Genomic DNA, 25,595 nt, shown 5'->3' with positions numbered 1-25,595 from the left:
TGCATTTTTCGGGTGAATGGCAAATGGAAAAATCGTAAATAACATTGCAACTGCAGCAGCAACAGCAGCGAAAACTATGTGAAAAACAGTTGTAATTGTTAATAATTGTAAAAGTGCAATGTATTTCGTGACGTCGCATGGGAAAATAAAAGCGTGCTCTTGTTATTTCTAAACATACATAGTCCATATGTATATAGATGTAGGCATGGTTGAGACGACAAAATTTGGTAATCTGGAGGCCTACACATATCTCCTTGTGACGCTAAATTTAACGCTTGCGTTAATTGTGATGTTTTTTAATTGTCTCTGCTGCAAGAAAAGAATACCAAAGTAAGTAAATAGAGTCTGCAGCTATGCCCATAACCAGGGTGCTGGCCAGTCACATATTGGTTAGTGCGCGAGTGAAAGTTACGTCCCAGTTCCAGTTGGATGCGCTCGCGCCAAAAACTTTAATGCAATAATTATATCTACATATGTGCATATGCATTTTACGCAGAAATGATTTGCTCGGCCTGGAGGGCATGGTAAAGCTAAAGAACCCCGACGAGGTAATTGTGGTCAGCAGCAACAATTCGAATGCGAATACAAATGCGGCAACAACTAGCAACAGCCTGGTGCACAACAGTGAGTCACAAGCAGAGCTAAATGCGTCTACGGTCTCGAATGCTGACTCAGAAAAGAGGTGGGTTGCCTGCTGTTCGCTATTCCCATGCAAATCATATTCAATTGCAATTCATTAATTGCTCCATCCCCCCCGTATGACAGATCTAGCACAGCGGCGCATCGCAGCTTGCCGGACATACCCGTTGCGGAGAACAACGACAATGGCTCCGAATTGTATGAGACTGTTGCCGACAAGCAGCTGGCCAATGCGCATAATCAAAGTCGTACGTATATACACTAGGGGTTTGGCTTTATTTTGAACAGCTGAAGTATTGAAATAAATTTAAAAGAATGACACGCTAATCCCCGCCATTATCTTGCCTCCAGCAGCTCAGCCCAGTCTGAAAAAGCAAACCAGCGTATCGCAGCACAGCTCCATCAGCCAGGCGGATGATGTTAGCTCGCCGTATTCGCGCGTTAAGGGCTTGCCGCATGATTATGCCAAGGTGCGTGGCACCGAGCATCCGTATGCGCAACTCAATGCACCGTCCACTTCCACCTCTGCTGTAGCAGCAACAAATGCAAGCAATTCCAGCAGCAAAGCTGCATGTTCACAACACGGCACCGACTCACTGCAGCGTGGCTCACAGCTCAGTGGCGAGTCGACACAGCACCTGAACGATGAGTCGACTTCGCAGGTAGAAATACCGGCTGCATCGGCTATTGCGGGCATGATATCGGCCAGTCAGGATCTGCCCTATATGACGCCGCCCATTGCAAACCAACATTTCAGTGGTGACTCACAAGACTCGTCTAGTAAGTGGTCATACACTTCTCTCTTAAAATTATATTTGATAACTGTATGTTTATGTTATCCACAGAGGGATATACGAGCATTAGCGTCCGCGAGCCACTGGCTAATATACTGGCACAGCAACCGCCGAGCAAACAGACGGCCAGAAAAACTACGCTGACGCGTGATGTCAATGACTCGCACTATGCAACCGTCTCAGACGATTCGGGTAAGGCTCAATGCGAAAATGTTGGCTATACAGATGCTGATTAACTATCTGCTCACATTTGTAGATGAAACCTATGCGGCTATTGAGGATCCCAACAATCGTCACGTACCAAATGCCACCGATATTTATACAAGCGGTTCAGAAACCTATGCACAAATCCAGCCAATGCAGGCTAATCCCATTGTGGTAGCAGTTGAGATTAACAACAGCAGCAGCTTGTCGGCAGCGAGTGCAGCGACAGCCAGTAGCGGGCAGCTGCCGCCGCTAAATCACAGTACGGGCAGCGGATCGACGCACCGAGTCAGCAGCAGCAGCATGGAACATGCTGGGCCCGTGCCGCCTCATGTGGATAGTTTGCGCGCACAAATGCACTCGCGGCAAGCATCTTCTTCGTCCTCTGTGTGCAATTTAGGTTCGCCTAAACCGGAGAAGAGGCAGGCAAATTCTCCGTTGCCTCCTACGCCCAAAGCGAGCCTCAGCCAGTCGCAAGGGCAACATCACCTTCATTCAGCAGCAAGCAGCAGCAATCTTACATCTGGGCGCAGCTCTGTTATCTCTGTAATTGAAGCCGGCGGCGAGGGCAACAACGATGCCAACGATGCTAGTAATGCGTCCCCTCAGCGCAAGCACAGCAAGAGTCTAAGCCCATCTAAAGATGTTGAGGGCAGTAGAAACATCGAGGGAATGTACGCTAAGGTGAGTATTGGCTTATTGAACAGCTGACATCACAATTATAATCTCGCCACTTTTCGTTTGCAGGTGATGAAGAAGCACAAGTTCTCCTCACACCAGCCGGAGGTACTTGGGGTCAGTCCCTTGGATAGTGCAGCAGCGGCGCTTCTAATGGATCCACTGAAGCTAACGACATCTGGGTCAGACAAGAGTCGTGTGCGCAGCAACAGTTACACTGCCAAAGATCATGGATACGAGACAATACCGGCGGATGGGCAGAAACAAACGCAAAATCAGCTACCGCACGAGAATCGCAAGTCGGATTGCTATGCCAACATTCTGCAAAAGGAGCGGCAACTGGAAGCAGGTAAATAAATTCAAGCAATCTCTTAATTTCCAATAGAGATGAACGATATTTGTGCAGATCAAAGGTAAAACAGAAAACAGATATAAAGAAGTCAATGTAATTTATAGACTTTAAACGCAATTCATTGGGCGTTGAATTGTTTTGACTAAATATACAGCTTTATTCAAGTTATTGCCATAGTTTCAAGCAGTTTAATTTTATTGACTAAGTGCATTGAGCATTACTTAATACTCGGGTCTATAAAAAATAAATAAAATGCAAACTTGTAGTATTATTGTATTAACAAAATACAACAAATTGCATTTAAAATTAAAGCTTAGAGCTCGACTATGTCTAGAAGACGCAGCAAATTTTTAATCACAAAAGCTCTAAGCCGTATGGAATAAATATAAGATATGTGTCTTTAAACTCATAGATTATTGCTAGAAGCTTTAAGCTGGCTAATTTGCATTGACTTATCACAATTAATTGAACATCAGGCTTAAAGGGCGACTTAAAGACTCTAGCTCTGGCACAATATCGTTTATCTCAACCTTTTAGTTCCCAGCTACTCTGTCTAACCACCTAATATGCCCATTTAATCTCCTCTTGTTTCTCTCCTTGTGTCTTGTCTATTTATTTCTTATACTTTAACCCATGCCTTGGGTATCCACAATTTAGTTGTTTTGCCAAAATGAGAAATTTGCGCGTTTCGACAGTTTCGTCAGTTTTTGTTGGGAACTGACAGTGGTTAGTATATCAAACGGATGACGCTTTTTAGCTTGGCATGCATCTTAAGATTTTAACTTCTACTCCAGAATTTTAATGCATTTTACTAATAGCTGTTTTTTTTGTACCGGTTATAGCAGCTGTCAGTCAAACGCATCACAACAATATCAACAGCAGCAGCAGCGTTCAGGTCAAACCTATTGCGCCTAGCACCAGCACAAAGCACTACGAGACTATTAACTGCCCACCGTGTCAGCCGTCGAACAGCAACGATCCTGGCTATGAGCAGCTGCAGACGGCGCCCAACGATGATGATGCCAAGAAGTCCGACTATGATCCCAACTATGAGGTGTTGAAGAGTCGCGCCCATTCGGATGATGGCTATGCCAAGGTGCTGGAAAAGAAGCGTCCGCCCGGCGATGTTGTGGACAGTAGTGGTGGCTACAGCACCATACCTGGCGCCGATGCGAATCACAATTATGCCAGCATACTAGAGACTAAGGCGCATCTAGCACCGGCACCAAACGAAACGGATCACTATGCGCGTATAGCTGAGAATGTGGCGCTCACTTCGCCCCTCACGCCCAACTCATCCCCTATGGCGAACAGCTTGTCCATGATTACAGTGACCACCAGCACCAGCATGGTGAGCAGCATGAGCTCACAGCAGACGCCTAGTTCCTCGCAGTATGAATCACTTACGGGCACGGGCAGTGAAACGGATCCAAACTACGAGTCGGTGTGTTATTTAAATGCCACAACAATGACAACAACAACAACAACATCGACTAACAACAGCAGCAACAACAGCAGCAGCAGCAACAACACGGATAATGGCTACGAGCGTCTGGAGTCGGATAACAATACGCAGGCGAGCAGCCCGCTGAGCACGCCCAGTGAACAGCAGCTGGTAGTGGATGATTACTTTCAGGTGTAGCTGTAACAACAGTAGCTGCAAACAGTAGTGAGCTGGATCTCGTTAAACTATATTTACAAAAAGGCCCACAAACGCACACACGCACATGCACACGCACACCCTAGCATTTTCTTTTGCCTAGCAATTGCTTTTATTATTATTTTTTTACTCAACGCACATATCACATTGGATGCACAGCAGCAAAGTTTTTGATTAGAGTCCATGGAACCCAAGAATAAAGCTGGATGTGTTGCATGCATTGTAGGCTGCTTCATATCGGTTCGCACTTTAGCCCTAGCCTAGCACTAAGTTATATAAACAACAAGAACTTCATGTACAAAGCATTTGTATGTTAAACTCGATAATTATTTGCACGCGGCAGATAAGCCTATATGCTTACATATATATAGATAGCTATATACTATGAGTAAATCTAAATACCAGTGCGTCCTATTTTAGTTAATTTTAATGCAAGAACAAAGGGGAAACGTTTTCAATTGATTAGAATACCGCGTTGATAAGCAGAAAGATATTCAAAACAAACAAAAAACAAAGTAAGCAAATCAAGGGAAGATTACTATATTATAGATTGTATATTTTTATATGTTTGCATTTTTTGCTGCTATTTTCACTTTATTGATGTCGCCTGGACATACATACGGACATATGTATACCCATTAAATACGATTACACACACATACGATTACTGGCTAACAAGCCCATGTTAAGAGTAAAAAACAAAACAAAATTCAAGTATTCAAGCCACAAACAACTAAGCTAAAAGTTGAATAAATTATTGATGACTGTCAAATGCTTTGATTTTTTTTTTTAAAGAAAGCTGGGATATTTTGCAACCTAGTTTATTTTTCGAAAAACTTTTTCAAACCGTTATTCGCTATTTGGGGTGAATTTAAAAAAAACATCGCTGTTGGCCGTATCTTTTTATTTTTATACATAGAACTGAAAATAAATTTGGAGTCAAATGAATGAAAATTAAAGTCCAATTCGAAAAATCTTGGAGAGATAAATTTAACTTTCTAGTTTCCACCCATGTTTCACCTGTGTGGGTTGATTCTGAAACTTGCTGCAATGCGGATCTCTAAATGGATAAACATTTTATTTGGCTAATAATATTGAAGTCCACAACACCTCTTATTATCTAGCTTCCAGTCAGCTTATCTATTAATTAGTTATGGTTGGATGATAAGTTTAAGCTGAAATTAACGAAAATTAAACTTTCTCCCAACCAGCGTAAAAAATCACTTTACATAAACGTGATTACAGACGAATTACAGCATTCCACTAAGTTCCCACCTTTATGTGTGGAATTGATTAAAACCCAGTTCCTAGTTCTTACAGTGTGTTGATAACCAGTGAAAAATTTGTGTATATACTATATAGATTTAATAATTTATTTATTTACGTCTCACAGCAGCACGAGGGGCACAATCAAACTACACGTGCAACTACACGAGACTGTGTTTACATAGATACAAGTAACATTACGAGCATAAATTGCGATTGCAACCACATCGAGCACAGAAGGTATGCATATATGTATTTATATATATATATGTATGTGTATATGGGAGATTATTTGATTTAGCTAAATGCCGGATGCAGTCAGTTGGTGCCGGCAGCATTGGCAGCAGCAGCATCTAATGCTGTGCCCGCCGTGTCCGTTGCGCGAGTGCTGTTCGCGATGCGAGATCGCCACACATAGAAGATGAACGCACACAGCACAAACTGTAGGAATATGTATTGATAATCAAAGATCAAGCTACACCTATGAAATGTAAAGGATGAAACGCGCCCGACAAGCGCCGAAACAGCCGCTTCCACGTTTCATTCATTGTTAATATCGGCCGGCTGTGCCACAGCCGCCACAACCACTGCCGCTGCGGCTACTGGCGCCGGCTGTTGTTGTTGCTGCGGCTGCATCATTAGCATTGCCTGTGGGGGCGCTGGCAATATTTGCTGTTGCACCTGGGCTAGGAATGCAGATGATGAAGCCGACGATGGAGGCGGCAGCGACGGGGGCTGGCTGACAACTGGCGGTTGCTGTTGCTGGCCGGGATCTCGGTTCAGCAGCGCAATATTGCTGGCCTTCATGCGGGCTATAGAGGTGGCCAGGCCGCCGCCCATAGCCGATAGACACGGTGACATACAAGGTGTTGAGCATGATGAATTGCTGATTTCACACTGGTCAAGTAGGCGGAGAAGCTCGTTAGTGTCGGGTCCGCCCGAGGTTTTCTGCTGCGGCTCATCCTTTGCGTGCAGCGCCAGTGCTGTTGTTAAATCCCACATTTGTATTGCTCCATTGCAGTGACCGGTGAGTATGAAGCGTGAGCCCATCCGCGAGGATACCTCGCACTCGTGCACACAGAATGCCGATATGGTTGAGCCATCCACGGAGCGTATTACACAGACACGATCACCGTTGGAAGCCTGTCGCACATACAACTGATTTGTCTCGGGCACCACTTTCTGCACGAAGATCATGTCATCGTAGTCGCCATAGGGTCCAAAATCATTGCCAGCCGCATAGCTGTAGTTGCTATCGGTGGCCTCCAGTGAGACAATCTTGAAGGAAGCCTCCGGCGTGGATCCCGGCTGTGTGGAGAGCATGCCACGAAAACGTGTCAGGCTCCAGGTTCGCACATGATGATACTCGCTGCAAACGGATACCAAATACCGTTCGGAGAGCATGACCTGTCAGAGAAGATTGTTGTTAAGTAAATTTCTTAAAGGAATCAAACAAGTCTTGCCTTGTTAATGGGACTTTGATGTACAAAGAATGTCTCGAACAGATGTGGCCCATGGCCGGCCGTTTCCGGATGCTGTACAATGATGCGCACAGCACCGGATTTGGTGCCATAGGCAATCTCTATCCAGTTGCCGCTTATGCTCGACGTCTTTGGAGTTAGATAAACGGATATTGCTGTAATGGGATCCATATTGGCATCCTTATACAGCTCGGTTACCAGCAAATCGTTGTCCTTCATACGCAACGGAAACTTTTGCATATCTAGGGGCAAAAGTTTTATTAAAGGGATTCTATCTAGGCTTGTGCAACTTACCTATATAGTAAATGGAGCCATTGTTACAGCCCAGCAGCAGAAAGGAGCCCGCTGAGTCGAAGGAAAGCACCGGCACCAGATCCTGTATTTGCCAGTGCTGTGTCATGGCATGCCAGACACCAATTTTACCAGATGAGGACAACGCCACCAGCTGGCTGCCAATGAAGAACAAATACTCCACGCGCACATTGAGATTGAAGGTGCCAATATCCGATTTGTTGCCGCCCTCCTGTATGCTCCACAAACGTATCTGGCTGCCATAAGATATGGCTATCATTTTACTTGGCATCGGCTCGGCGGTGGATGTGTTCACCTTCGAGTTGATGGCAATGCGCTCGATGGCAGCATCGATGTGTGGCGATGTGAACACCTGCTGCCAGCCATTGGAGTCCTTGACGCGATAACAGGTGACAAAGTGCGCATAGGCAACGGCAATCCAGTTCTGATGCGCCTTGATGATCTGCACGCGCAGCGGTGGCGTCCAATTCGAGCTCTGTGTGGGACTGAACACCAGACCCACTTCGTTGCGTATCACTTTGTTCAGATCAGCCGAGGAGTTTCGCGAATGTCGCATAAAATCCAGCGAAGCGTTGCGCGAATGTCCACCAACTGGATTCCAGGCAGCTGGAGGCGCAACAGGTGCCGCATTCGAGCTCGAAGCGCTATTCGAGCCACGCCCACTGCGCAAATCCCAGGAGGAATTGCGCGAATGCGTAGAGGAGTGACGCGACGAGGCTGATGATGTCTCCGGCACGCGCACCATGGAACCAGGTCGTGCAGCAGCAGCACCATTGCCAGATGATGTGGGCAAACCGGCATACGATTCCATGGGACTGCTTGCAGTTTCAATTGTGGCCTGCAGCGTATCATTGGGCGGCATGGCTGGTGCTATCAGGAAGCCATAGAAGAGCACATCGCCGCACGAGGAGTGATTGAGATCCTCACACAGAGCCAGACGCTTGGTCAGTGGCGTGACGCCATAATACTCCGCCTCATGGCGCAAAGCGCGTATTTCACAATTCTTGATATCGATATCTTTGGTCCGCAAGTAGTTTAAAATGATGGAGAAAAGCGTCGGATCGCGATCAATAAAGATGGCATTGTGCTCATCTCGCAGACTCGAGATGCGACCACTCAGCAGAGCCGTAAAGAACGTGTCCGGTATCCATGTAAGTGTTTGCCGTGACGTCGAGAAACTGCAAGCACATCAAGGGGAAGGGAGGGATGTGTGTGTGTGAATCGACAGTAGTCTATATTTTATTTGATTTTGTTTTTTTTTTGCATGCGTCATCAAAGCTAATGCTAGAACTCACCGTTGACCGCCCACATTGAGATTAACCAAATCGCTGCTGGCACTGTGCATAAAGTAGGACATACCAACTATTCCACAGTTCACGCTGCAGTCGCAGCGTCAACCCAATTCCGTAGTCTATTTGTGTGGCTTCGATTTGTTGCCGCGGTTGGGGCGCCGTTGCTGACCCGCTGACGACTGCAACTGCAGTGACAACGACGACAACGCAGCGTCTGGCTTTGTGTGGCAACTGTTGTTGTGCGCTGCGCTGCGCTGCTCTCAGCACTTAATATTCGTTTTAAATGAGGCGATCACTTTATTTTTGGAATTGCGTTTTCTTTATTTGCTTCAGCTGCACTGCGCTACACACAATTTGTACATATACTTTTTTACGCATATATGCATATGCTTGTAAATGCGTGTAGTGAGTGTTTTTGTTGACGTTGTTGCTTATCACTGTGAATGGCACCCAACATTTTTTTGAGCATCTGGCAGCACGGCATGCCGCCAACTGTAGCTGAGCTGGCATTTAAAAGCACCCAGCTGGAAAGTTGTGTCTGAATTTAACTGAAGGTAAAGTAATGCTTAGGCGAGTCGGTTTTGCAGCAATATAAAAAATAAAATTCTTACATTACATTTATTTAAAGTAGAGTATTGATGAACGGATAACATTTATCGACTCCCTGTCAGCTAAAAAGCAAAAGTAATTAATCAAACCTCAACAAAATTCCGCAAAGTTAGGTCAGCACTCACCTGCTGGGGGTCATGCCGAGGGGAGCACAACTCCTCAATTTTTTGTTTGACTAGTGCTTTAATAGGAAACGTGGGAACTAATGCTAAGGGTGGTCACGAGAAGTGCTAATTCAGCAGCTTTTTATAGTGTGTGTGTTGAAATCGTAGGGCATTAGGGCAAGCAATGGAGCAGAGCGCATAAACCGCAGTTGCCGTGCCCGAAAGGAGTGGAGCTCCATCTGCGTGGATACCTCACACATGTGGAGAGAATAAACCGACAAATGATAACGACACTCGAGCAAACAACAATAAAGGAAAATCGAGTAAATGAAAGAAATAATGGTGGCAGAATGTGTAACAAGTAACACAAGCGCACGCACACACAAGCAGTCATATCCCCGTGCCCTACCACCCCACTCATACAACTCATCTGTTTGCCGTGGAAGGGGGAGAAGCCCCAACAGCTAACCAAATGCGAACAAATGTTTGGCTGTGCGTGTGCGTGTGTGTGTATGTGTCTGTGCGCACAGCATATTAAAGTGAGCCAATTTTGGCGCGTGTTTTGCGCTAATTTCGTTTCGGTTTCTGGGATTTGAACGAGCTCGTATTGAACATAAATAATATATATATGTACATATATGCACCTGACGAAGTAAAAACGTGGTGATGAAAGTATATTGCCATATAACGAAAAAATTCGAATATAAATATTATAAAAACAAGGTGGCATCGTTATTTCGAGCTTGCGTGCATTACAGAAGTTGTGTTAGATTAAAGCTCGACACCCAAGCAACTCCCTCCTGCTCTTGTCTTTCTTTTGGATAGCCGTATTTAACAGCCATCTTGTTGATCGTGTAATAAGAGGGACACAGTACAGGGCAGAGTTGCCACTCTGCGGTGAAAAGAGAAGGAAACAACGCATCGCAACATCTTTAAAATTGTAACAGGTAAACTTCTACGTCTACTTAAGTTTGAGGCCTTTCTAATCACATCATGACAAGGGATATTTTAGTAGAAAAGATTAAAGCAATCCATGAATGATATGCTCATACTGAACACAGAGTATCTGCTGGTCGATTTCACAAGCCAGTTGCAACTGACTTGTCGATTTCCTTGATTGCAGGATCATAACAATTTTCAACAAAGTAAATGCAGTCAATTTTAATATGTACCCAGATGTACATATGTTTATTACTCTACCAACATGTAGATATATCTGTGTGAGTCATAAATGCCACCTTTATGCGCTGGGTGTTAATTGTTAATCCTTGTTGACACCGTTTTTTTTTTGTTGTCCTTGGCTTTTTTGTTGGCAGGAACTGTGCTGGCGCCAGGCTTAATTTCTTAAATGGCGAACGCTCTTATCTGGCCTCTTGTGCGTTTTGTAATTAATTGGCCGTATATATTTTACTGCTGCTGCCAGAAGCGTTGTCATAGGCCGCTCAGCACGTGCTGCCGCCGTTGTGGAGCAGCCTAATGATTAATTACAATTTAATTTGTTTGCCATTTTGTTGGGCTTCCATAACAGCAGACGCCGCTAATGCACAGTGGGCCACAGCTATGCGAACGACCAGAGCTTTGTGCAGTGCGCGCATTGTGTGTATTTTTTCGAGGGTCTGGCAGCACTGTACAGCAGCAGCATTTCCGCTTGAGGTTCGAGCGAATTAATTGTTTTTGCATTTGATGCCGCTTTGCTTGTACCATTGTTTGCATAGCCAGCCAAAATATGCTAATTATTTGTGGGAGACTTTTTGGCTTATAAAGCCGCGCAATGAATCGGCAACAGCTTTTGTATTTTTTAACTGCAAATGCTTTAAATTTAAAGGTGAAGAGGACGTTGCCTTTCTGTTATGACCTTAAAATGCCTGTTCATTTATCGTCCCTTGCAACAAAACTGGATGAGAAATGAGCTGTACTTTGTGTTTGGTCTAACATGAAATTAACTCATTCTTTGCGGCCTACAATAACAAAAGGCGTTAAGCCTACACACCCATAAACACATACAAACTGGCACATGAATAAAGGCGTTCAAGACTGAGGTCAAGCGACGCCATTTTTCAGGCGGCCAAACAAAAACTTTGCTTCAAGTGCTGCATACAATGCTTACGTGTGCGCCTTTCTCTCTGTGTGTGTATGAGAGTGAGTGCGTGCGTATTGGTGTAGCACATGCTATTCCAGTTAAGAAAACATAAACAAACGCCCACACACAGTGTGGCGTAAAAGCTTTAAACGTGCCAACAAAACTATGTCACGAAAGCTTTTACGCGTATTATAATGAGCATTGTCTGAATGAGATAACGACCACAGTAGGCGCAACAGTTTTGAGCGTGCGCGCAGCACGGCAACACTGGGCGCTCTTAAGGCGCTTTCACTCTCTTACTGTCTCTCTTTGTTTGTCTATTGGAGCAACAGTTATAGGCGCTGCTGCTCCCACCCTTCGCGCGACCCAGACAAAGCCTTGCCGCTATGCTGCTCTACCTGAAATTGTTGGGGTCTTGCTCATACATACATAAATATGTATGCCAGTCAGAGTAGCGGCAGCGCAGTTGGCGTCGCAGCCTTGTGGAAGAGTGTATCGGTGTTTGGGCACCCAGGACCTACTGCGTGTTGCAGGCAGATGGCTTTCAGTGCCTGGATTGTTATTGCCGAGCTCACAACGTGCCAAGCGGAGTGCGCGTCTGTGTGCGACTAGTGTTGTAAAAGTCGTGAAGTTAAGTACCGTTTCGTTTTTGTATATTTAATAAATGGCTACGCGCGTGTGTGTGTCTGAGCTTTTTATTGTAGCCAAAGCCACGTGCGTTTATTAAAAAAAAAAAAAATTAAAAATGTTTCAAAATCCAAAGAGATAAGATTTTTACGTTTTGTTCGTGAAGCATACTAAAACAGCAGCATGTTTATGGAGCAATAAACTGTGTGAATTGCAACCATGAATTGGTATGTCCTAAAGATCTCATTCAGCCATTATGCATTCACAATTAATTCACAATAACATGATAAGCAAATAAAAAGAAAGAAAAACATATCAAACTTCGATATTCAATTATGCGTGCCCTTGCACATTTTTCCCATTTTCCACGCCGTCAAGCTGTGTAGGATGACTCCGACGCCTTGCCCCTCCGTTTGGTGTCTGGTTCCCATAGTCTTTGGGGCCACTGTGCGTTGTCTGCTCAGTGCACATCCTTTAAGGTGTTTTGTGTCTGCTATGTGCCCTATCTGTTTTGCTTTCATCTTCAATTTCCTTTGCGCACTCGCGCGTTTCCATTGCCATGACCGTTGTCGCCAGCGACGGCATCTTGGCACATAAAATGCCAAGAAAATTACAACTTATTGAGTTGCAAAGCGCGCACACACACACACACACACACGCATATACATACATACACAGGGAGATACTGAGACATACTGCCCCCTCGGGAGCGTGCCACACTTTGGGGCAGCTTCCACGCGAATTCGTCTCAAGCATCTCCAGCGTTTGCATTTGCATGCCCTGACGAAAAACATCTGCACCCAAATGTGTGCGTATGTGTGTGTGTCTGCGTGTGTGCCTGGTACAGATGCTTAAAGCCATAGTTCAAGCAGCTCAAAATGTTGTAACGACTGCCTTGCCCGATAATAGCAGACAGACATTGGTAAAGCTGCAGCCGCAGTCGTAACCGCCAGTCTCTGTCTCATATAGGTGCCATAGCAATGATCGGCCGATAATCAAATTTCAGTATTTACTACCCTTTTCAAGATATCCCTGAAGCAATTATGACCTTTACAATGTTCCTCGCATATCTGCAAATACATAGGCTATATTTTTTAAAGAGCATTTAATATTTGATTCGCCGAGATTTTGCTGATATTAATATATAAATGGTTTTTAAGCTGTACAAAGAATTTAGCTCGTGAAAGAACAGGCTGTAACCTTTACTACCTTTCATACTTTAAAATACTATGATTTTTAACAAATAAATCAACTTATAAATTAATCAACTAATAAATTAAACTCTCAAAAACAAAAAAATTAATAAATGAAAAATAAATCCTGAATTCCATTAAGGAAACCGCGAAATAAATGTATAGTACTATACTTGGCTTCAGATTTGTGAGAGTGCGAACTATCTGGCAACGCTGTTGCTTAAGTCATTAATAAAAAAGCCGCTACTATTTTGACGTCGTCTACTACCATTTACACAAACTACCTTTTGCTGCTGCTGCCGCAGTCTGTGCCTTTTGCAACACGTTGCCATTAATACGTACTTCCCTTGACACTTGTGAGCCAATAAACTTGAAAAAGAGCAACAGTTGCCGCATACTGACACACTGACACACACACACACTTATATGTACATACATAGGTACACACATACTGGCATACAACACACAAGCGTTAGCCGAGAGCTGGCTTCGTTTTTCGCCCGAACAGCTGGCTCGCAACTCGCCTCGCAGTGGCAACAGCGAAACTTTGTTGAGCCGCACATAACGCAGATGTCCTTTGCCGTGACCGCCTCGCTCAGTTGTTTTGTTCGCATTCGCGTCGCGCCGGCTTTTCACGCAGCCAACGAAACGTACGTAAATTGAAAGGAGTGCCGCGGTGGCTTGGGTGGAAACCCGTTCGAACTGTTGACTGCACGCATGCTGTGATATGTTAATTTTCGTCTTTGGCAACACTTAGCAAACAATTAGTTTGTCAGTTGGGCGTGACACGCCCACACGCACTCGTACGTACGTGTTGCTGCCGCTGCTACAGCCAACGGCAAGTGAAAAGTTTTAATTGTTTGCGTATTTTCATTGAGAAACTTTCCCTCTGTGGTTGTCTGACTGTGCGTATGTGTGTGGCTGTGTGTCTTGTACTTAATATTCATGCTCGCCTCAACAGTTTTGATAGAAAGTTATGGCCCCCGACTGTCATTCAGCCTCGACATTATAATAATAAAGAAAAACTTGCTTGCCTTTTGTATTTAGCATTTATGTTTTTCTTTCGTTATGTTTCTTTTCCTTTATCATCATCATCATCTGGCTCTATTGCTTTTATTCTTTCTGATTCAAATCATTTAATGATTGCATTTTTATTCTGCTCCCGAACCGCTCTTCGGGCAAATAAGTGTTTTTTGTGCTATTTTTTACACTTTTCATTTCTGACAATGAACATTTTTTCATTTATCATTGCGACTGCAAAAAAGAAAAACATTCGTTTTGCATCTTTTATGAACTACAGCTGAAAGATTTTTACTCAAAACCGGCCACATACACACATTTTTTATTGTTGTGTTTGGATTTTATGTAAATTTACGTTTTTTCCCCCAGCACGAATTGACATCAATTCTGGCTGGTAATGCTTTAAGTGCTGCTTTAAAAGGTTGTTGTACTTGCCGTGTGCTACAAGGTAAAAGGAAAAATAAAATGACAGTAAAAATAAAAAATAATAAGAAATTGTTGCATACTTTTCGGGGCATGTAATAAATTGTTTTGTTTTGTCGTTTCCATTTGGTATTAGCATATATATATACGGCTTTAAATTTGTGGCTATATAGCCAACATTTTGTGGAATTTAATTATTCGTCGAAAGTTTCAGAAATGAAACTTTATGAACACACTGTTTTCTTATTTATCTAATTTTATTTTAAATTTGTGAACGAAAAAATAGATTTTATTGCTTTTCTACTACATTTTTCGCTCGCAAATTTGCTGGCTTCGGCTTAAGAGCTTATTCAAAATTCTTAAAATCCCTACGTTTTCATCAAAAATGCATAAACTTATGAATGCAACGCTGCATATACTTAATTTAATACAAATTTAATTTAATTACAAAAATTTTGTTTTCTTTATATAGACGTAAAGTAATAATTAAAAAGTATTTTCGTATAAATATGAATTTTTAATTTAATTCTAAATTTTCAATTTAAAAGCCATTTTATTTTCTCTAATTTAAAATTTCCGAGCGCTGCATAAAAATCCAAGGTTCAGATTTTGTTTGAATTTTATGCAAAAATCTATTCTTTAAGTTTTAAAAGTTCTTTAAAGCTTGATGAACTTTAAAGAGAAATCAAGTTTATTTGATAAATATATGTTATATGATATATTTATATAAATACTGATTTTTAATGAAACGACTTCAGCCTTGGCCATTAATTAATTTACATTTTTGCGTAACTCTGGTAACTAGATATGCTATGTATCGTCTTCGATTATCAATCCGACTGCTTCTGAGTATAGAAGGGGCTGGAAATAAAGCTGTTATATATGTATATTCATAGAGATATCTCTATATATAAAACTGTTTTGCCTGACTGTCTGACTGACTGACTGACTGATACTGCCCAAATCTTGTGACTTAGGAAGCTAAAATTTTCTCTGTAAAAATCGCGAAAAATTGTTTGTATGAAACTTTTTAATTTACCATCCTATCGCCTCAAACACATTTTCAGAGATCTTTGTTAAAATTGATTTAAAATGCTTTTTGAAATATCCCCTTGGATAGATAATGAGGCTCAAAGGTTTTATAAAGGAAAGTGTATTTGGCGGCTTCAAGATTCTCACCACACGACTACCATGGGCGGAAACCGTTGATTCCAACATTTGGTTCATTATTTTCAATCTTTATTTCAATCATATTTTCAAATAGAATCGGAGATCCAGATGATACGGGTAGCTTTTAATTTTCCACGGACGTGTATTTGGTAGAAGGGTAATATCTAAAATTTTAAGCACAACAATTTCCGCGGGTAAGGTTGGGCAATACCCGCTAGTCGTTATTGACATGTGAATGATCAAAATCGAAAATATCATTATGTCCCTTTACAAATAAAAAAAGCGTGTACAAGTCGCTATATCCCAGTCGTTATCATACCCATTAATAGTGTCTGAGGGTTATTCAGAGTTTATTTCAATTGTTTATAGCTTTTGGGTTCACCGTGAACTGTAATCGATGTGTGTGTGTGTGAGTGTGTGCGTGTATGTAGCAGCTGTAATTGCCACTTAAATGAGTAGCGTTGTAAATTTAATTTTGAACTGAAGTGAGTTGTACGAAAAGTGAACACTCAGTCAAAAAGTTGAATGCGAAAGTACATTTAGTTGAAAGCCAAAAACTTTTGCTTTACCGCCCAAATTTATATATGCCTTTCGGCCGTATAATTTGAAATGTTTGTGTGCGTGTGTGTGTGTGTGTGCGTGTGTTTTTAGAGCCCGTTTCTGACAGTCATTGCCAGCTGTATGACTTAACTTTGTGCACAGCATTAAGAATGCGAGCGAGAGACAAGCTTTTTAATTAATAATGTTGTGTATATATACACACACTAGCACACACACACACTAGCACACACAAGCACACACACATCTTAATCAACAGTAACTTTTCAGCAGGCAAGCAAAGCAAATTAATTTATTTAATTTTCTTAGTGTGAGTTAATTATGAAATTGCGATTGAATGGGATGCTGTGCATGTAATTAGCGCTTAATTAATGTGAAAATCGATTATATGGTAGCCTGAACTTTGCACTTGTTCCTAATGGCACACACACGCACACGCACACACACACACACATGAAGAGACAGGTCATTAGGTTTCGTCTGCTCAAATTTTGGGACAATAGACTTGGCAAACAATTTAAGGCGCGTCAACGCCCGTTTGCATGGGCGTGCCCATTGCGCCAATTAATCATTAGTAAGTGCAAAAATCAATTAAAATATATCACTCATTACTGCTCAAACACATTCGTCTCAATACTCATTTAGCAAGCCCAAGGTTTCGATATGCGAATTTTGCGGCCTTTTATTTAATTAGATTATTGTTCAATAACATTTGAAAGGGAATCTGCTTGCACCTGTTTGGGCGCATAATCAGCTCAAACAATACGGATTAGTTTCAATGCATATATGCACGCTGTTAATTTTGTAAATTGTAATGCATGTTTGCGTTTTGAATTGAATTGCCGATTGTTATGGATGTCATAATTGAAATTCCTTGAAATTCGATTTAACTAATATCACTAAAATCGTTGTGGTGTCGGCTGACCTGCCTCAATCTAATATTGTAATCCAATTGGCTGCAATATTTTGGTCAATTCTGTCACGGCATAACATCGAAAATAATTAATTGCTATTCTAGGGAAGATTGATTTTAAAGAACATAATAGATTTCCTAATAAACTAATTACTGTCCAATTTATCGAAATGAACAATGAGGATTTCGAATCATGTTGAAGCCCCTGACAATATGCTATAATATTATCTAATATTGTAAAAAGTAAATTTCTTGGCCACTTACAGTTTTTAATAGGATTTTTTGAATGAGTTTTACAACAAATATTATTTAAAGGCTTTCGGATCCAATCCAATGTCTATTTAGAATAAGTTGTGCAGTATTTATTTGTATAGGTTTAATTTAAGTTGTTCCTTTAATAATAGCACAATTTATGAAATCGCTACAAATCGTCAGTCAGCACAAACAGTTTGATATATGTAGATATGCGTATTAATAAAGCGTTTACGATTTATTTGGCTTGTTCTTGCCCTGGTAAACTAAATTATCTTGACGGAATCCTGTTGCCAGCATATTATTAATTCTATATATATTATTCTTTATCTATGTCAGAAACTTTTGGCTCTAATCTACTTTTTAGCTTACATTTAATGCAACAAACTCTTCCATTTTATACATATTTATTTTCTATAATTACGTACATAAGTTCCTATTTTTATGCCACTTTGTTTGGCTCATTGTGAATTTACAAATTTAATTACTTTTGACCTAGTTGTGTGCGCATTATAAAATTGCTGTCTATCAAAGTCACAACCAGTTGCTGTGGGGCTTTGATCTGATGCTGCATTTTCCACCCACAAACTAAAGTTGCGCATACGCCGCAAAAAAATATATCAATATTTTACGAAAAAATCCAACATAGCCAGAATGTTGCCTTGTTGACTTTCTGCCCACAAGGCGAATATTTTTTATCATTCACCAAAAAAGTTTCATTGTTGCGTGAGGCGCCTTCCCCTCCCCCTCCCCCCTCTGCACCAGCACAGCGCTGGCTGCACTGTTGATTTGATATAAAATTCATAAAGGAACGAAAAAAACTTGCCATTCTGACATGAAATAATCAAATTGTCACAATGCCGGCGGTTTGCCGTAAATTTCATTTTATGCTCATATTTCTGGCGGCAAACAAACACAAAAGCAACAACACAAAGCAAGCGAGTGCAAGGAATGCGAAAAGTATTTCCGAAACGCGACCTTAACATTGAACAATTTACATATTTTCTGTGTGGCCACCACGCGGCGTATGCGTAATGTATGCTGCGCTGTGTGGTTTACTTATGCTGTTACAGCTTATTGATTTGTGCTGCGTAATGCTGTGCATATTTAATGCTCCGCCCACGCTGTTTGCCAGCCGTTTATGCGCCTAAACATTTTGCCACTTTGCCCACAAAATTGACAAACAAATTTGCGTGGCAAACAAATTGCAGCGCATTCATCAGACGCATCTTTAAGATTGACAGGCGCAGGCCTCGCCCCCAGACAAATGGCCAGATACAGAGGCCACAGCCGCCAGCATCCAGCCAGGCAGGCGAAACAATATGAGCTAGATGGCCAGATACAGATACAGCACAGGCGCAGGATACAGATATCGATTTAATCATTAGTGCTCCTGCTGACAGGCATTGGTTTTGCGCTCCACCCCCCCCCCCCCCTCCCCTCCACCGCTCCCCTTCGATGAATTTACATTTTTATTGCATGGCACAAAACACTCGTGCCCCCAACGTTGCGGAATTTGCAGCGCATTGCATACAGCACTCCCATCCCCGCTCAATTGTGTTAATGCTTTTATGTTTGTTCGGTGTAAATAATTAGGCAAATTACATTGACCATCGTTTGGGTTTCGAATTCACCAAAACAAACAGCCGCCAATGATTGCCTAAAAATTACAAATTAATACAACCAATTTACGTTTAAATATGCTAATATTATGCCGCATACATTATTCATACTCTCATTATAGTTTTTGTTTTAATTATTTTTGTTTTCAATTTCATGGGACAGGCTCTGCAAGTAGGGAGCCGTTTTTATACCCTTGTGGAGGGTATTTTAATTTTGTCATGAAATGTGTAACGCACAGAAGGAGACATCTCCGACCCCATAAAATATACATATATATTCTAGATCAGCATCAACACTCGAGTTGATAAAGCCATGTCCGTCTGTCTGTCTGTTTCTTTGCGAACTAGTCTCTCACTTTTAAATCTATCGTCTCGAAACATAGGTCGCATAGGTCCGCCGTCTGTTGCCATAGAAACAATCGGTCCAAAGGTAGGTTTTTGTATAAAAAAATTTTTAGTTTATCACAATATCTTAACCAAACTCAGCATTTAGAAGTTTCATTATCAACATCGAATAGCTATATCATATAGATGTCATTGGAGCAACCGGTGGAAAATGAAATACTTATATTGAAAACTCTTTTGCTTATTAATATATCTAACCCAAATTCGGCATTTCTAAGTTTAACTATACCCCCTACATGTATGCAAAATCTTATCAACATCGGACTACTATATTATATAGCTGCTATATCAATGAAATGTTTAACAAACCCAGCATTTTCGAGCTATTCTCACGTATCTTCCAAATGGAATTGTTTACAAGGGTATTAAATCTTCGGCGTGCCGAAGATATCCTTATTGTCTCGTTTTTGTTTATTCATATTTTGCCTCTCTTTTGGCTTAAAGCACTTTTTTGTTACTTAAATCGCCTTTTGCATGGCTTCTTCTTGTTTTACTTCTGAAGAATCAGTATTTATATTTTTTACTGTGCAAGTTCTTGGATTTGATTTGTTTATGGCATCGCTTTTGGCTTCACATTTGCTTGTCAGCGTTTGTCTTTTTGCTGTGCTTCTACATTTTCCTTTATATTGCAATTTCTTAGATATATTTAACAATCTTCGCTTCTTCTTTGAAAACTGAACGTTTTTATTTCTTCTCTCAACGACCGTATATCAAATTTCTATTCTTCGCTTCAAGCTTTAACTGTGTAGTTTGTTTCTTGTTGACTATTGTCCCAAAACTTAGCTTAACTCTTTTCAGCTCTTCGCTTCTCCCTTGTCTTGCCCTGTGTTTGTTTTGTGTGTTTTTTGTTTGTTTTCAAATCGTGTCTTGTTTTACTTAAATAATTTCTTTTACATTTTGCTGCTTCGTCGTTTTCAGCTTAACAATTTTCTTTACTTGGAGCTTTCTTCCTTGTTTTTTTTTGTGTGAGATATTTAATTATTTTTGTTTTCCGTTTTTTTGCCTTACTTTTATGTGACTAATTGAATGTTGCTTCTCGCTTCATTTTTAAGTTCCCTTTGAATTTTGTTGCTTGATTTTGCTATCATTCGTGATTTTCACTTTGTTAACTTTTCATTTCGGTTCTTCCATCGCCTTTATCTCTTGCAACTTTTTCGCTTCTCAGTGTTAAGCTTCAGCCTTATTCGCTTCTCGCTTGAAATACGTTTCTCGCTAAAATTTTCGTTGAGCTTCGTATGCATGCAAATGTTTATATTCACTCGGGTCTTGGCTTTAATATTTTTGGTTACTTCACTCCTCAATACATTTGAAATTTATCGTACGATTTTGCTTCTCGCTGTGATTTGCGGTTTAGTCCTTTTATGTTATTTCTAACAATTCAATCCGGCCACATACAATTTGCCAGATTTGATCAAAAAGTATGTTTTCTATTTGTCCATATCATTTTTCAATAGTTTTCATTGGGACATGCATCAAATTTGCAGTGCATAAAATTCATTTGCAGGCTAAACGACTTTTTAAGCAGCTGTCGACTGTCGGCACGCATATTTCTTTAAAAGCTGACGTGAATTTATGACATGGTTACCCAACCTGGCTTGAACCCAGCCCAGTTCAAGCCGCAGCCTTTGCATCTGTGCGTGTATGCGTGTGTGTGTGTGTGAGTGTATTGTCGGTGACATTTAAAGATTGATGTTTTCTATATCCGCAAGTAATCTGCTAAGTTGTGTACGTACTCGTATTTGTTTAGCAGACGCTAGCCTCCCAACGTGCAACCCCGGCAATCTCGACAGCACTTTACCCCTTTCGCACCCGCGCTCTGTGGCTTTGTATGCACATTGTGGGAAGCTTTTAACTTCGCTTTATGCTTGTTTAATCACTCGAAATGGCATTGCATGCATTAAGCACTCGATCCAATGCAAAAAAGCTTTTAAATCAATTGCTTTAATTGGTAGGACCCGTTCATCCCTATTCATTGGCCCATTCTGATGCCGATTACTGGGCATACTTGCGCTTTTTTTGCGTATTTATTTTCGGGGCTTTGTTTGCGCAGACATTTTGATTTATGAGTTTACTGTTTGGGGCCCGGTACCAAAATTGAAATTTCACAAAAGTATATAAAAAAAAAAAAAAATGGTATATAAAGAGCAGCTCACAAACAACAGGCGCAGTGGGTCCTGCCAAGGCTTAGCCGTAATGACAAAGACAAGGCTGCCAGGCACTAAATCCTGTATACGCGTATACTTATCTACTATGTGCACAGATACATATTTATCTATATGTGTATGACTATGTGCTTGACTGTTAAAGCATAATTTTAATATAAAAATATGTGCGCCTCTATTATACCTTGGGGATAATTTTAGCATACGCTTCACGTACTTGCAGCGAAACACTAATGAGTCCGGAGGGGCGTAAACTGTTCGAGCGATGTGCGTGTGTGCGTGTGAGTGGCCCACATAATTATGTAGCTGCCATAGTTCCAAAGCATTTATCAAAAACAACTCAAACAATTTGCCAAATTAAAAGCTTCAAATTGTCTTGATGAATCGCTGCGCATGATTGATGCATGTCAGGTTTGAACTGTAAAGCGCTCAAATATTATATCGGTTTAGCCTAGATGGGAAAATTTTAAATTTTGAACTTTAAAATGTACGGCATGCAAATAGAAAACAATAGATACGCAAATTGCATCAGCTGATATGAGAAGTATTTACTTACCTAGCTAGTCAGCAAAAAGAATACAAATTCAACATCAACAAAAATGTGGCTGTTGGTTTTGACAGAAGCAACAACAGCCGGTGTTTTTTATGGAGAAATAAATTTTATTATACAAATATTTATCACCTATATATTAAGTTTAGTATTTGTTAGAAAAGTGTTTTTATTATTTTTACAGAAGTTACATGAGCTATGCGAAAGTTACTTTAACTGTCTCCATAAATAAGACCAAAAGAAAATCATGTGTAAAGCGTTTCTATTTTGCTCTTAAATGTTTAACATGTCGTTGCAATGCATGTTAAATTTTCGTTGAGTTCTAGCACGATGCTGTCAATAGCATAAGAACAGAAATACATTTTGACAACATGTAAAAGTGAGTGTTAACTTTAACAGCAGCGTCAGCAAGTTGCAATTTATAATATCTTGTAAAAATATATTCGATTTGTGCAGACAACATTTTAAAGTGACGGTTAACTTTGACAGCTGAATTAAGAAATGGTCTGTACATTTTAGAAGGCAGTTGCTTTTCAAAACATTTACTATTTAGTTAGAAAACAAAACAAAATTGGATTTTTTCAACATATTAAAGTGACAGTTAACTTTAACAACAGAGTCACCAAGAGGTGACATTACAATTTCTTGAAAAAATATTTTCGATTTGTACAGACAACATGTAAAAGTAAGTGTTAACCTGAACAGGAGAATCAGTAACGATATGTGCAGATGCGTCAAGGTGACTGTTAAATTTAACAGCTGAGTCAGCAAATGGGCTTTACATTTGAGATGACAAATTCGTTTAAAAATATGAACTATTTGTTAAGAAACAAAACAAAATGGAGTTTTGAAGTTTTAACTTTAACAACAGAGTAAGCAAGTGTTGTTGGGATAGAAAACAAAAAAAAGTTTGACAACATTTTAAACTGACTGTTAACTTTAACAGCGGAGTCATCAAATGGGCTTAAAAATTGAGCTTCCATTTTTTTTAAGCATGTTTATTATCGGTGCACTCAAAAGCATTATAAGCAGCTACTAAAGCACCATTAAGTTAAGCCAGTTAAGAGCTAACAAAGTTTAACTTCTATAAGCAAAAGCTTAGCATATTGGCAAGCGCAGACTAAAACTAACAACAGGGAACTGGTTTAACACTGCAAAAGCAGGTTAAAAACAATAAACGGCTTATTGGCTGCCATTTTTAGAAAATGTTTATAGAAACGAAACAAAGCGGCATTAGATTGGCACCAAAGCCAATTGTCCGATGGACCAGCAACAACAACTACACCCAGCTAGCAGCTGTGCGGGATGGGGTCGGGATAGGGTCGGGTGGGGTAGGATGGGATGGGTGTGTTTGTTATGCTCCCTGCTGCCAATCGATGGAAACATAACCAAATCGCATTAATTACGCTTCGACAATTGTTGTGCCACAAATCTTAAATGGCGTTTAGATAAAATTGTGACGGCAGAGTTTGAGGGCGGGCTGCTGTTGGCATTGCCTGCTACAACCTGGCCTGATTGAGCCACTGCCGTATTGCAATTTCCGGCACTGCAGCAAATGCTTAATTAAATGCCAAAGAGACTATGCAATGCTCTGTCCGATCCGCTTAACTTATTAAAGCAGCAAAACACACACACACACGCACACAGAGGCAACACGTGCTGGCATAGTGAAACAGCTCGACTGCATCTAAAGCCGACTCGTGGCTATATTTGACCAACCCTGACGCCTGTGAGCTCCACTACATTAGCATCGTTATGAGCGCAGTCACAAAGAAAATAACGAGTCCGTTGAGCAGTTGCTGCTGTTGCTCTTGGCCATAATTCGCCGCCCTGTGTGGCATTTAATGAGCGGGGTCAATGTTATGCAAAATTTGGCCCAGCTGCAGGCTGGCTGCCCATTACCAGCACCACCAGGCCCATAGCCCACAGACCACACACAAACCTCAGGAGCTGTCTCTGAGGAGCAACCAGTTGCCTGTTGCCTAGCTATTCCTTTCGCCTGTATGTGTGTGTGTGTGCGCGCACACAACTGCCGCCTGTCAAGCGCGTCATTAACGTGCGCAAATATTTACAAAGACTGTATGCCTGCGTGTGTGTGTATGCGTGTGTGTGCCGTGTGTGTTTAGTTTGTATTAGTGTGAGAGCTGCTGAAGTGTAACCAGCTGCCATTTTTGGGCGCATTTTTCGCACAAAGGTCAAAGGTTTACCACAGATGCTGTCTCTCATTTTATTCCAAATGCCTGATTTCTGTTGATACACAAGAAATGTGCTCAAAAGCTGCCAAGGTTTTATGAGTTGTTATGAATGCAGAACAAACACTATATAAATTGATGGGTATGACATTTAATTGTTTGCACTTGCTCTCATTCTCTTCTGTGTCCTTCCATGCACTAATCATGCATTTGCTTTGTATAGCGTAGGAATCTATGTGTTCGTAAGGAAAGTAAATAATAGAGCATATCATGAAGAGATGTCTCCTAACCAGTTGTCAAATTCAACCACTTGTCAGTAAACTATTCCAAAAGACTTTAAAGCAGGCTAACCATTTTATTACAGAAATATAAACAATATAATTAACTAAAGCATTTGGCATACAAGAGGTTCAGAAGGTCAACTTATTTGAACACTTGTCGAATTTTACCTTTTGTCAACCTAAAATTCTCGAAGGAGATTCAAAGGCTGAATAATATTTTGGAACAATTTAGGCAATTGCAAGCAATTTTAATATTTCAATTGCTTGTCAAATTAACTTTATGTTCTACTGCGTCGTGGCATCCATTAAACCCATTATTAATTTATTTAACACTTAAATTTGTTTGGAAAATAAACGACACCCAATTGAACAGAATTGAACACTTGTGCCTTTTCAATTTGCCTCAAATTGATTTCCAAATTAATTAATCCGTTTGCGCTTTTGAATAAAAAACATAAAAATGGCCAACTGCTTAACCCACGCTTGCCGTTTGGCATTCTCAAGCGTTTTCATTTGATGCACTTTGACCTACATTTACCGTTGAGCTAGGCGGACGAGCAGACGGACGCAGCGTTCTTTGTGTTCTGAATAAATCATACGACGTGTGTGCCACAAGACCGCTGAATAAACACGCCAGCACACATACGGACACACATGCCTGGATGGCCACACGCAAATACACACAAACGCGCTCATACATTGTCAACTGGCGTTTGTTCATGTGTGTGCCTGCGAGTGTGTGTGTGTGTGTGTGTG

The 25,595-nt window shown here is 41.1% G+C and overlaps 2 protein-coding genes across 4 annotated transcripts; one reads left to right on the top strand and one right to left on the bottom strand.

The window, feature by feature from the left end:
• Positions 1 to 32: 32 nt before the first annotated feature.
• LOC135437257 (serine-rich adhesin for platelets) lies at positions 33 to 5,099 on the top strand. 3 transcript variants are annotated; one of them, XM_064695161.1, is made up of 8 exons: positions 33 to 330; positions 497 to 682; positions 766 to 887; positions 994 to 1,419; positions 1,485 to 1,625; positions 1,690 to 2,321; positions 2,385 to 2,664; positions 3,510 to 5,099. In XM_064695161.1, exons 1-8 carry the CDS (start codon positions 188 to 190, stop codon positions 4,307 to 4,309), a joined length of 2,730 nt encoding a protein of 909 aa, XP_064551231.1. In that variant the 5' UTR covers positions 33 to 187; the 3' UTR covers positions 4,310 to 5,099. The 3 variants fall into 3 exon arrangements, with proteins under 3 accessions (XP_064551231.1, XP_064551232.1, XP_064551230.1); XM_064695162.1 differs by having other exon boundaries at positions 991 to 1,419; positions 3,513 to 5,099; XM_064695160.1 differs by having other exon boundaries at positions 991 to 1,419.
• A 587-nt stretch (positions 5,100 to 5,686) lies between these two features.
• LOC135437258 (SH3KBP1-binding protein 1) lies at positions 5,687 to 9,071 on the bottom strand. The gene is made up of 4 exons (XM_064695163.1): positions 8,682 to 9,071; positions 7,369 to 8,564; positions 7,057 to 7,316; positions 5,687 to 7,000 (listed from the first exon to the last, which is right to left on the bottom strand). The coding sequence occupies exons 1-4, from the start codon at positions 8,741 to 8,743 to the stop codon at positions 6,134 to 6,136; spliced, it is 2,385 nt and encodes a 794-aa protein (XP_064551233.1). The 5' UTR covers positions 8,744 to 9,071; the 3' UTR covers positions 5,687 to 6,133.
• Positions 9,072 to 25,595: the final 16,524 nt, after the last annotated feature.

Source organism: Drosophila montana, unplaced genomic scaffold (genome assembly GCF_035044405.1).
Source record: "Drosophila montana isolate Dmon_TW-CO22-7 unplaced genomic scaffold, ASM3504440v1 contig_3733_1, whole genome shotgun sequence".
NCBI classification, from domain to species: Eukaryota; Metazoa; Arthropoda; class Insecta; order Diptera; family Drosophilidae; genus Drosophila; species Drosophila montana.
The sequence above is the reverse complement of the archived record's forward strand: the minus strand, read 5'-3'. Positions and strand labels throughout refer to the sequence as shown.

What these genes read in the sequence shown, in the direction of transcription:
- LOC135437257 (XM_064695160.1), top strand. Translation starts at nt 188, where the DNA reads ATGTATATAGATGTAGGCATGGTTGAGACGACAAAATTTGGTAATCTG. An exon ending in AATGCTGACTCAGAAAAGAG is followed by an intron (nt 683 to 765) that starts GTGGGTTGCCTG and finishes CCCGTATGACAG; the next exon opens with ATCTAGCACAGCGGCGCATC. An exon ending in TGACTCACAAGACTCGTCTA is followed by an intron (nt 1,420 to 1,484) that starts GTAAGTGGTCAT and finishes TGTTATCCACAG; the next exon opens with AGGGATATACGAGCATTAGC.
- LOC135437258 (XM_064695163.1), bottom strand. Translation starts at nt 8,743, where the DNA reads ATGTCCTACTTTATGCACAGTGCCAGCAGCGATTTGGTTAATCTCAAT. An exon ending in CTCAATGTGGGCGGTCAACG is followed by an intron (nt 8,565 to 8,681) that starts GTGAGTTCTAGC and finishes ATGTGCTTGCAG; the next exon opens with TTTCTCGACGTCACGGCAAA. An exon ending in ATCAAAGTCCCATTAACAAG is followed by an intron (nt 7,001 to 7,056) that starts GCAAGACTTGTT and finishes CTTCTCTGACAG; the next exon opens with GTCATGCTCTCCGAACGGTA.